The sequence below is a fragment of the Zingiber officinale genome, chromosome 1B, assembly GCF_018446385.1.
Source record: "Zingiber officinale cultivar Zhangliang chromosome 1B, Zo_v1.1, whole genome shotgun sequence".
Taxonomy (NCBI): Eukaryota; Viridiplantae; Streptophyta; class Magnoliopsida; order Zingiberales; family Zingiberaceae; genus Zingiber; species Zingiber officinale.
Genome location: NC_055986.1, coordinates 137,578,123 through 137,590,384, shown reverse-complemented (window position 1 = coordinate 137,590,384; position 12,262 = coordinate 137,578,123). Strand labels below are relative to the sequence as shown.

The 12,262-nt window shown below is 39.6% G+C and overlaps 1 protein-coding gene across 1 annotated transcript; it reads right to left on the bottom strand.

Moving 5' to 3' along the window:
* Positions 1-759: 759 nt before the first annotated feature.
* LOC121981497 (cytochrome P450 93A3-like) lies at positions 760-2,515 on the bottom strand. Its single transcript, XM_042534060.1, has one exon. The coding sequence runs from the start codon at positions 2,409-2,411 to the stop codon at positions 879-881; it is 1,533 nt and encodes a 510-aa protein (XP_042389994.1). The 5' UTR covers positions 2,412-2,515; the 3' UTR covers positions 760-878.
* Between the last annotated feature and the right edge of the window lie 9,747 nt (positions 2,516-12,262).

Sequence of the window (12,262 nt, the reverse complement as noted above, 5' to 3'; positions counted from 1 at the left end):
AACCTACCTAACCCACGTTGCCTAATCTGCACCGAGTCAATCCACCCTATCCCAAATTTACTCATCTAGCGACTCTACTACTATGACAGGTTCCCATGGTGCCTTCCTCTCAGAAAAGAAAAATGATATGCTCAAGAAAAAATTTTAAAGAAATATTCAAAGATAGACATATAAAATAATAAAATAAAAAGAAAATAATAAAATTATGGATTATAAATTTATATGTCCATCCTTTAACATATTATTAAAATTTTTTCTTAAGCGTTGTAGTTAAAAAAAAAAAATGATAGGTTCCCACGGTGTACTCGGGTAGCAGACTTATTTGGCCAAGAATAGATTTCTACAGCCTTATTCTTGAGCATTAAATGCCGGTCGGTGTGGGCGGTAGCGTAAGCGAAATAATTGTTTTTCTACCACGGTATTACAAATCAGTACTACTCTTGTCTGGCGCAGAAATTTAGCACAAATACCCGATCAGCTGGTTAGGTACTTACAATTTGTCAATAAAATCGTGGGATCGAAGATTATCAATTACACTCGGAGATAAAATTCTAATTTATTGTGCCAAAAATTCCTTCAACCATCAGTTATTTATCCTGTGGACAGTTAGAATGACGATTCCACCTTTTCGCCAAGGAATTTAGCTCAAATCACCGAATAACAATTTCTGGTCGAGCTCACAGCGGCCCTTTCTAACATTGCACAAGGATTGTACGGTTTTTCGCTGTCAAATGCATACCGGCGAGGGCTGCCACTAGGGACAGAAGAAGCATGCTCACAATATTACAAATCAGAACTACAGATGTCACGCACAAGAATTTAGCACCAATCCCTGTATAACAATTTCTCATAGATGCCCTTTCTAACATGGCAGATTCCTAGTCCAACGGCAGTGGCTTCCACCGCGGTACCAGCGTGCAGACCAGTGGTTTTGCCCTGGGAAGCGTTAGGCCCAGACCTTCAGCCATGTCCACCGTCCCTCCACCCTCCGCCTCCCAATCGAAGCACTGTATCATCGCTCCAAGCGTAGACTGTACCAGTTGCAGCGCCAGGGACATCCCTGGACAAGCTCTCCGTCCACTCCCGAACGGTATTAGCTCAAAGTGCTGCCCCCGGACATCCACAGTATGCCCGCCATCCTCCGTGATGAACCTCTCCGGCCGGAACTCCAGTGGCTCCGACCATTGCGTCGGGTCCCTCCCGATGGCCCACACGTTGACAAAGACCGTCGTGTTCGCCGGAACGTCGTAGCCTTTGATCTTGGCGTCCCTGTCCGATTGTCGTGCGATCATCGGGCCAGTGGGGTGCAGCCTCAGAGTCTCCTTGATAATGGCCTGCAGGTAAGGGAGATTGGCCAAGTCGGACTCCGCCACCAGCCTTTCCTTGCTGACCACTGCTTCGATCTCGTCTCGTGCCTTGCGCAGGATGTTCGGGTGGTTGATGAGCTCCGCCAGCGCCCACTCCATGGTGATGGCCGAGGTGTCGGTGCCGGCGACGAAGATATCCAACGCGAAGGCTTTGATGTTTTCTCTACTCAATCTCACTTCTGCGCTGGCATCCTCTGAAATATCAATTAATATATCCAGCAAATCCTTGATTCCGCCTCCTCGTTTTGTCCTTGACGCCTCCTTCTCCTTCAAGATCCTCTCCATCATGCTATCGAACCTCCGGTGGACGTCCTCCATCCTCTTATCTAAACCCTGCAAGTCCCAATTCTTCAAGATTCCAATATAATCTGCCAAATTGAACTTGCCGGTCAGCTCGGCCACCTCCGCCACTATCTTCCTGACTTCCTCCGACTCTCCCTCCGACCCAGAGCACCGACGGCTCATCGTCATACGGGAGATCACGTTGTTGGTGAGCCTTACCAGCTCGCCGCCCATGTCGACGGTGGTTCTTCCTTCCTTGGACTTGTCGTACAAGGTTCGAACGAAAGCGACCACCTCTTCCCGTCGGATGGGGAGGAGCAGGTCAAGAGTCCGACCTCCGAGGAGCTCCGACACGCAGAGCTTTTTCATGAACTTCCAGTACGATCCGTAGGGCGCGAAGGAGAAATCTGAGGAGCCGTAGGTGAGGTAGCTCACGGCTTTGGACATGGGGCGGTTGGAGAAGGCCAACTCCTGCGTCCTCAGGATCTCTCTGGCAGTGGAGGCGGAGGAGACCGCCACACAGGGGACGGATCCGAGGCGGAAGCTGAAGATGTCGCCTAGGCGCTGGCGCTGGGAGAGCTTGTGAAGGGATTGGTGGGGGATCGGCGCGAGGAGGTGGAGGTGGCCGATTATGGGCAGGCTGATTGGGCTCGGCGGGAGATGCTGAGTTCGCCGCCGGCATCGGGAGCTGAGGAATAAGAAAGAGAGGACGAGCAAGACGACGGGAACAGCAAAGAACCGCATCTGATCTGTCGATTCCATGGATGAATCTTAACAATTCGTTCCAAAGATAGACGATGTAATTTTCGATCGATCTTAATTATTATTTATAGGCACGGGAGCTTCTGAGATGATCAATAATTAAATCTGTTCACGAGGACGGCAGAGAAATGTTCCATGATATGGATGGAGAAGTAGAAGCCAAATAGTGTAAGCCAAATAGTGTGGACAGGCCGCACTAGCCATCCTTATCCTTATCTTAGAATCAACCAACCCCCTCCCCCACCCAAACTAACCCACCCAAACTATATAGAAGATAGAAATCAAAGAGTGTAAAATATCAAAAAGATTTTTTTTTTCATATATATATTTGAATCTGTTCGAAATTTGAGTAGGATGAAGATCACATAAACTATTAGTAGTGTTGACGGAGGGACGACTGAGACCTTTCTCATATGTGCTCCCAAAAATAGACTCCCACGTAATGCTAACGGATGACGATAACTGAGCCGACGATACCTGAGCTCTGCGCATACTCAGACAAGCACATGGGCGTTAGAGGCCAGAAATCAAGGAAAAAGTCTCCGGAGTAGACCCTCCGACGCTCAAGTCAGGTACATTTTCCCCAGAAGAACAGTGTATGAAGGAGAAAGAAAGTAGAAGACAAGTGCGAATGTGCGAGAGAGTGTACTTGCGCAAGAGAGAGAACCTCCCTTTTTATATAACAATACGTACCTCTGGAGGTTGACCGATGTTAGAGAATGTCGGATGTTAGGTCCTGTCGAGTGATGGAGGACACGTGGCATCCTCTTGTAGATTGAAGGAAGGTTCCATTCGTAGATGATCGCAGACCGTTGGAATATTCCCTGACACTCAGCAATTATTCTCTGACAGGCGGTTACGATTCCCTGACCTTGTTGTCATGTAGCGCATTTTGTCCCGACCAGGTATGAATAGGGCAGCTCGGGATGATCAGTCGGGTATAACATCTGATCTAAACCTTGGGGGGCCGGGAGCCGTGGAGAGATCGTCCAAGAGCCGATCAAGAGTTGGCTGTGTAGGAGGATCGGTGGTCGGCTTGAAGGGGGGTTGGATAGACGACGCCCCCAAATACTCGTTTCTTTCTACAATGTTAGTGCGCAAGCGAAAATACAAACAAACAAGTAGAAAGACTAAAACTAAGAAAGGAAACACAAACCGCTAACACGTTCGTTTACGTGGTTCGGAGATAACTTGCTCCTACTCCACGATTATCCATAAGGTGGGCGATCCCTTAATCTGTCGATGGATTAGTCCCCGGAAACTCCGGCTAGCACAATCCTCCTTGTCGGTGTAGAAACCTCGCCACAACTCGATCAAGAACACTTGGATTGCTAGAGCACTAGATGACTACTAATTATACTTTAACCAAGTCTAATTTCGTCAACTTTGGCCGACCATCCCAAGCTCTATTATATAGAGCTTGAGAAATTAGCAAGGCTGATTTTATCATTACTAATCGACTGGTCCTTGCACCAGTAAGAACCAGTCGACTGGTGTCAGCCCAACGACACTCCAACGACTCTTTACCAGTCGACTGGTCCTTGCACCAGTCGACTGGTGCCTAGCCGTTCGGGCACAGAAGCTCTCTGTGCTCACCACCAATCGACTGGTCCCAGTACAGTCGACTGGTATAAACCTAACCTTAGGGTTTCACTATTTGAGTGTATAAACTCTATGTATATGATTTGATCTTAAATTCATTTAATGAATATCTGCAATACAATTCTTAGCATGAGAAAACTTGTGATTGTATCACAGCTAGTGAGTATATTTATATGTGTAATTATGAATGTATTGAAATAATCCCTAGTTGATAAATTGATCAGTTTAGACATCATCGATTCTGAGAGACTAGAACGTGTTATACTCTTTGATTTAACCAAGCAGCTGCTTCGTACTGGCCGACGACATATAGTATATTGAGAGTTAAAAGTGGATACTAGTTAAGGGTAAGTGCTCGAAGGTGTTTGAATATGCCACAGAGAATTCACCACTCCTTGTAAAAGAAGATATTATTGGAGTGTATACTAAAAGTCTAGCTTTTGTAAACATTTATTTTTGAAATAAAAGAATCACATTGGTCAATATCTGCATTTATTTGTTAAATGTAATCGTTCAATTAATTTATATAGTAGATAACATGGAGTGTGGTGTCACACTCAGAAGACCATGTTGTCGGTTCTCTATAAATTATAAACAGTTGCTCACGACTAAGATGGAAAGGAACAGACCATCAGAATAGTCGTAGTGCAATTAAGTATTAGTTTATCTTAATTAATAAATTACACTGATACACTTTAAGTGTATTGAGTAAGATCATTTAGATAAGTTCTTTTTGTACTGACTTAGTAAAAGAACTAGACCTTAGTTATTATGGAAGTGTGTGCTCTTAATCCTAATATAATAACAACCACATATATTTAATACTTATTTCTTTGACTTATCAAAGGGTGAGGTTTAGCTCGATAAATCAATATGCCCGATAAGTTGGGAAATGATATTATTTATAGTGTGTGTTGTTGATTATAGAAGAAATCTGTGTCCTAGTTATCTAGGTTGAAAATGTCCCCAAGAGGAGCTCATAAGGATTGTCATGTTAAACCCTGCAGGTGGACTTAGTCCGACATGACAATGAAGTTGAGTGGTACTACTCTTGGAGCTAGATATTAATTAAGTGAGTTGTCAGTAACTTACTTAATTAGTGGACATTCGTAATCTTAAACACAGGGAGACTAACACACTCATGATAAGAAGGAGCCCATAATGTAATTTGGGATTGGTGCGGTAGTGCGATAATAACTCTCTAGTGGAATGAGTTATTATCGATGAACTTGAGTTGTGTGTTCGGGGCAAACACGGGATACTCAAGCTCATCGGAAGGCCAAAACCAATTTCTCCTCTAGGTCACTGTCGTAGCCTCATTATAGCCTCAAGCCCATCCAAATGTAAAGCTCTTCTTGGTGTCCAAGAAGTGGGCCGGTCCAATGCTTGGTGACCAAGCAAGGGTCGGCCACATCCTCTTCTATAGGGGCCGGCCCTTTGCTTGGTGACCAAGCATGAAGGGGCCGACCACAATATTCAAACAAGGAGGGTTGTTTTTGAATTTTTAAAATCTTCTCTTTGTAGAAAACTATAAGTTTTAAAAGAGAGATTTTAATTTTTAAAAATTTTCCTTATTTGAATTTGGCCACATGTTTTAATAGAGAGTTTTAAAACTTTCCTTTTTTAACCATCCTCATGGTTTAAGAAAAAAGGAAAGATAAGTTTTAAAATTAAAATTTTCTATCATCATGTTAAAAAAAGAAATTTTATAAGAGATGTTTTAAATTTTAAAACATGGTTTTAATTTTTAGAACTTTCCTTTTTTAACTCCTACTTTAGGAAAGAGAACTTGTAAATTTTATGAGAGGATTTCTTCTTGTAAACTTTTTAAAAATTATATTTCCTTTTTCCCTTGATGAGGTGGCCGGTCACCTTGCTTGGTGTCCAAGCAAGTGGCCGGCCATATTAAAAATAATAAAATCATCACAAAATCAAAATTGGTGATTGATTCAATCAAGAGGAAAGAAAAGGAAAAATAAAAAGGGAAAAGGAAAAACTAGAGGATGATTTTATTTTTTGTAAAAAGTTTTTCCTTATTTGCCTTGGACAAGTAATGTAAAAGAAGGGGTGAGGGGGCTTCATGAGACACAACTCTTATTCTTTTGCTTGTTGATCTCTTGGTGGCCGGCCCCTCTCTCTCTTCTCTTTTCCCTTTTGCTCTTTTCTCCTTGGTGGTGGTGGCCGGATTTTAGAAGAAGAGAAAGAAGCTTTTGGGTGGTGTTCATCTTGGAGGATCGTCTCCCACACGACGTTCAAGGCAAGGCGAGGAATACGGCAGAAGATCTCGAGGTCATTAACTTACAAAGAGAAGGTATAACTAGTAATTTTCTTCCACATCATACTAGTTATTTTCTTTGTAAGAATTCTAAATACAAGAGGCAATTAGATCTAGTTTATTGAATTTATTTTTCGAGTTTGTGTTTTCTTCTTTTTCGAATTTGTGATTCGATTGTTCTTTTTGGTTATATGTGAAAATCGACAATAGACTTCGCCACTGTTTACTTCGTCAATCAACAAGTGCGACGTAATATATGATAATTAACTTCAATAATAAATTTGATGCAGTAAATACAAATTTATACTTCATAGATTTAAAAACGTGAACCTCACTTCTAATTTTATCTGACTTTTTACTTCATACTATATATTCGAGGGAGTAATAAGTTATAAAATAAATTTTATATGGATAATTGATGAAGTAATATCACCATATAATATAGTAATTTAATTATAATCTATATAGTTTAGTACTACTTAATTTTTTCCCAAGCCATGTCTTTAGTTTTTGCCCGAGCTATTCCCTCGCCGATTCTTCCTTCTCACGCGATCCCTAACCCTCGCCGTCGCCACTCCTCAGATCACCCCCGGTCAAGCCCCGATAGATCCTCTCCCTTTCTTCTCATTAACCTGCTCTTGTCGTCACCACTCCTCACACCCATGCTCATCATCTCTGTCGCTGCTTCTCACCCTTTTTCCTCCCTAACTCGCTATTGCCATTGCCGTTCCTCTCACCCACGTTCACGCATCCTTGTCGCCGCCGCCTCCAGACGTCGTCGGCCTCCATCACTCGTCTCCACCACGATTCCTCCACAGCACTGCCTCCTCTGTGATTCCTTAGGTTTACGGTAATCTTTTGAATCCTCAAATTAACGAAATCATTCTCCTTGTCATTGATCAACAATCGTTATGGAATTCTGAGAACCTTAAAACCTCAATTGCAGGAACAGAAGGAAGCATTGATTGGAGGTTTTGGTCTAATCAATCTGAAGATTTATAGGTATTTCTTTGTTACCTGATACCTTATGTTTTTGTGTACTGTTGATTTTTTCAATCTGCACCCTACCTCCATGAAAGTAAGACTGATTGATTCCCCAACCATACAAGTAATTCCTTGTTGCATTGAAGTGAATCACAAATTTTAAAGTAAAAAAAAAAGATTGTGAAGTGAATCACACATTCAATTAAATCAAGTGTTTAATGATCCAAAGATTAAGTACTAGATGGTCAGAAAGTTGCTAACTTACATCAATCTTCTTTGCCTCAATAGAGTAACAAAAAATGTATAAGATATAGAAGGCAGAGGTTTGTTTACCAGCTGTAATATGAGTGAATGCAAGGACCATGGTACTAAGCCAGGAAGCAAGGGAAGCTGTAGAGAGGGTAGCAGTGGGTAGAAGGAATAGAGCAGCTAGGAATAAGTCAACCAATAAGGTACAAAGGGCATTCTATTTAAATGTAGATAGGGTTCCTAACTATTTAAGATAAAGAAAAAGTCTAATATCAAATCCAAAAATAATATGAAATTTAATGTGAATGTTAGTGTGAGTGTGCACATACAAAAATAAATATCCTTCCAACTCTGTATGCGAGGTTAATGCATACATAACCTGGATATAGTTTCAGTCATAATCTTAAAATGATATGAAGTTTGATTGTCTATGCACACAAAATTACATGTTCATATAAAGTTTCAATTCTTTAGCTAGCTAGGTATTAGAGGAAATAACATCAAAAAAAATACAAACCTCTTGCTAATAAATCTCTTATTATGTTAAAAGGAATGAGACAGGCAACTGTACTATTTATTCCATGAGCCAATTTCATGAGCAAAAATGCAAGTACTAACTAAGCATTATTCCATCCAAAATTATGAGCCAATTAGTAGAGGACAACTAAATTATGAAATATGTACAGTTTAAACAATAGAATTAGAGCTTTTGTTGGCGTTTGAAAACACACAGAAAAATCTTCATTAGATGTTCTTGTTGAAACCACAAATTGTAAGACTATCTACTTTTTATTTATTAGAGTACTCTATGTATGTATGTTTCTTTCTTCTTTTTTTTTTTTCATGAAACTCTATATCATAGATTAAGCATATAGACTTAGTAGCACATAGATTTAGCACATAGACTTGCTTGTTTTCTATGCTTCTTCAGCAACTCTAAAGTTAGTTCCAAACATTGATTCATACTCTTGATATGGCTAAAGCTGGAAACCCTTAACCAAATCAAGATTTGTAGAATGGTGTGTTAAAGAATGGTGTGCAAGTTGATTCATTTAATGTTTTCTTACTCACACAGATTCCTACTCACTCTTTTGTTAACCAACACATATTATAAACAACTTAATACCATTAGAGATTAGTATATTAATTTTAATAAATTTTTCTTCATACCACACACCAACCTCTTTGGTATGTCTCTTCTTACTTGTATTAGATTTCACAAATTGAAGTTCCAATGATTTTACATTTTGAGTTGCATGTAGTATGTTTTTTAACTTTTATTTATTCACTTTAATATCTTCATATTTTGACCTATTTGTTTAGGGATTTTGCTAGATTGAAATGAATAAATCCTGAATATACTCGGATAGAAGGTCCAAACAGTATGAGGAGGGTGTGGAACAGTTCATTAGAGATTGTTTACAGAATCTGAATATTGACCCCAATGACATTCATTGTCCTTGTTGCAAATGTATCAATCTTAAAAAATGGCCGGTTAAGTCCATTTCAGAGCATCTTTATTTCCATGGTTTTAGTCAAAACTATGTGAATTGGATTTGGCATGGCGAGCCTGCTAAAGATGATAAAGTAAAATGGAGTGTCAACCAGGGGCTAATTAATAATGATTATGACAACTTTGAAACCGCTCATATGTGTGAAGCAACGTACGATAACTATACAGAAAATCCTGAAGCGTTTATGGAATTTTTAGAGGAATCAGAGAAGCCGTTGTACAAGGGATGCGAACGTTACACAAAATTGAGTGCACTTGTGAAACTGTACAATACCAAAGCAAGGCATGGAATGAGTGATGCTCTATTTTCAGATCTACTATTAGATTTTGGGGATATGCTACCAAATGATCACAATCTATCATCCTTAATGTATGATGTAAAAAAGACTTTGAGTTGTTTAGCGTTGACTCATGAAAAGATTCATGCTTGTTCAAATGATTGCATTCTTTATAGGAAGCAATATGAAAACTGCGTAAGTTGCCCTAGATGTGGTTTGTCATGGTGGAAGCTAAACAAAAACAAGGTTGAGAAGAAAGGTGTTCCTACTAAGGTGGTTTGGTATTTCCCTCCCATTCTAAGATTTAAGCGCATGTTTAAATCTTTAGAGACCTCGAGAAATTTAACATGACATGCAGATTCTATAAGAGTTGTTGGTCAGTTATGTCATCCAGTTGATTCACCATCATGGAAGTTGGTGGATCATATGTGGCCTGACTTTGAAAGTGAGCCAAGAAATCTTCGGCTAGCACTTGCAGCTGATGACATTAATCCTCATAGCAACCTTAGCAGTCGGTACAGCTGTTGGCCAATCATGTTGGTCAACTATAATTTATCTCCAAATATGTGTATGAAGAGGAAATACATCATGCTAACTATGCTCATTTCAGGGCCTAAGCAGCCTGGAAATGATATTGATGTCTATCTGGAGGTGCTAGTTGAATATTTGCAACGATTGTGGGAAGGAGTTGATGGAGTCTATGATGCTTATCGTAGGCAGTTCTTCACTCTTAAAGCAGTCTTATTATAGACCATCAATGACTTTCCTGAATATGGTAACCTTAGTGGATGTACTACACATGGTTATTATGCATGTCCAGTATGCGGAGAAGATACTTATGTAAGACACTTGGAAAATGGGAAGAAAATGTCATTTGCTGGCCATAGAAGATTCCTATCACGGTTTCATCCATATCGTAAGCAAATGAAGGAGTTTAATGGCATGGAGGAACTTGGAGAAGCAGCTAGACCATTATCTGGGATTAAGTTGTTTGACAAACTTTCTGACATAAGGTGTGAGTTTGGAAAGAAGATAGGTGTGAAAGGGAAAATAAAGAATGCAAAGGCTAATAAGTTGGAAGTCAATATAGAAGAAAAAGATTTAGGAGTAACAAATTTTAGAAAATGTTGGAAGAAGAAGTCAATCTTTTTTAATATTCCTTACTGGAAACACCTGCATGTAAGGCATTGTCTTGATGTTATGCACATCGAGAAAAATGTCTTTGAATCCCTCATTAATACTTTGATGAATGTTAAAGGAAAAAACCAAGGATGTGGCAGCTAGGTTGGACATGGTTGAGATGGGGATTAGGCCTGAATTAACACCTATAGTTGGGGAGAAAAGAACATATCTTCCTCTTGCTGCGTGCTCATTCACAAAAAAAGAAAAGTTGCAAGTGTGCAAGTCATTAAAGGATATAAAAGTTCCAGAAGGTTTCTCTTCGAACATGAATAATATTGTGTGCATGGATCAGTTGAAGTTGACTTGCTTGAAATCCCATGATTGTCATGTATTAATGCAGCATTTCTTACCAAAAGTCATTCGTGATGTACTGCCAAAACATGTTAGATATGCTATCATAAGATTATTCTTCTTCTTCAAAGATATTTGTTGCAAGGTTATAGATGTAGCCAAGTTAGATAAGCTGCAATCTGACTTGGTTGTTACACTCTGCTTATTGGAGCAATATTTTCCCCCATCTTTCTTCGATATCATGCTTCACTTAACTGTCCATCTTGTTCAAGAAGTCCGATTATGTGGACCAGTTTACTTCAGATGGATGTATCCATTTGAAAGATGCATGAAGGTGCTTAAGAGTTATGTGGGCAGTCGAAAACATCCTGAAGGTTGCATTGTTCAGAGATATTTAGCAGAAGAAGCAATTGAGTTTTGTTCAGAATATCTTAATGGTGTTGATCCTATTGGAGTCCCTCAATCAATCCGAGACTCGAAAGCAAATATTTCTGGCTTACAAGCATGCAACACACCAATTGTAGTGCAACAAGTTGATCTGCAACAAGCACATTTGACTGTGATAGAAAATATGAAAGAAGTATCTCCCTATATAATGTAAGTGTTTTGTATTATTTATGATTCTGCATATGCAATTGAGATTATCTAATGTCTGATACAAATTTATATATTAATACTTTTACAGTGAACATAAAACATTTTTGAAATCAATGTTTCGCAAAAAAGAGAAAGATGAAAGGTGGATACAAGATGCTCACAATAAGAGGTTTATTGATTGGTTTCGTGCGAAGGTGGATAATAGATTCATTAAATTATTACTATCATTTGCGCTGAACAACTTATATCTACTATTTTTAATCACCATATTCAAATTGAATACATGTTAGGTGGCTGCTGAAATTGACAGTTGCAATGGTGGAACAACATCGACATTAACATGGTTGGCCCATGGACCGCGTGTGCAAATCCTTAAGTATAATAGTTATGTGATAAATGGTAATTTATACCAAACAAAGGCGCGGGATGATGACAGAGTTTGCCAAAATAGTGGGGATTCTTTAGATGCCAACACCATGCTTGTATGTAGTGCTAAAGATAAGAATCCCTTGCTAGTTGATGTGTCTTTCTATGGAGTGATTGAAGAAATATGGGAATTAGACTATCATCAATTTCACGTTCCTCTTTTCAAGTGCGCGTGGGTTGCAAATGACAAAGGAATAATCAACAACGATGAATGTGGTTTCACTTTAGTTAATTTGAACAAACGAGGACACAAGAATGATGAATTTGTGCTTGCAAGTCAAGTCAACCGAGTCTTTTATATTGATGACCCATTAAAAAATGGATGGTCAATTGTGCTCCCAGTTCCAAATAGATGTTATGAGGGAGATGATGATGATTGGAGCAGTATTCCAGATTCACGACCAATTGATGATGTTGATACTCATTGTATTCCTGCACATGAAAGATATTTTAG

Bases quoted from the DNA above. Each gene is read 5' to 3' on its own strand.
- LOC121981497 (XM_042534060.1), bottom strand. From the start codon at position 2,411: ATGGAATCGACAGATCAGATGCGGTTCTTTGCTGTTCCCGTCGTCTTG.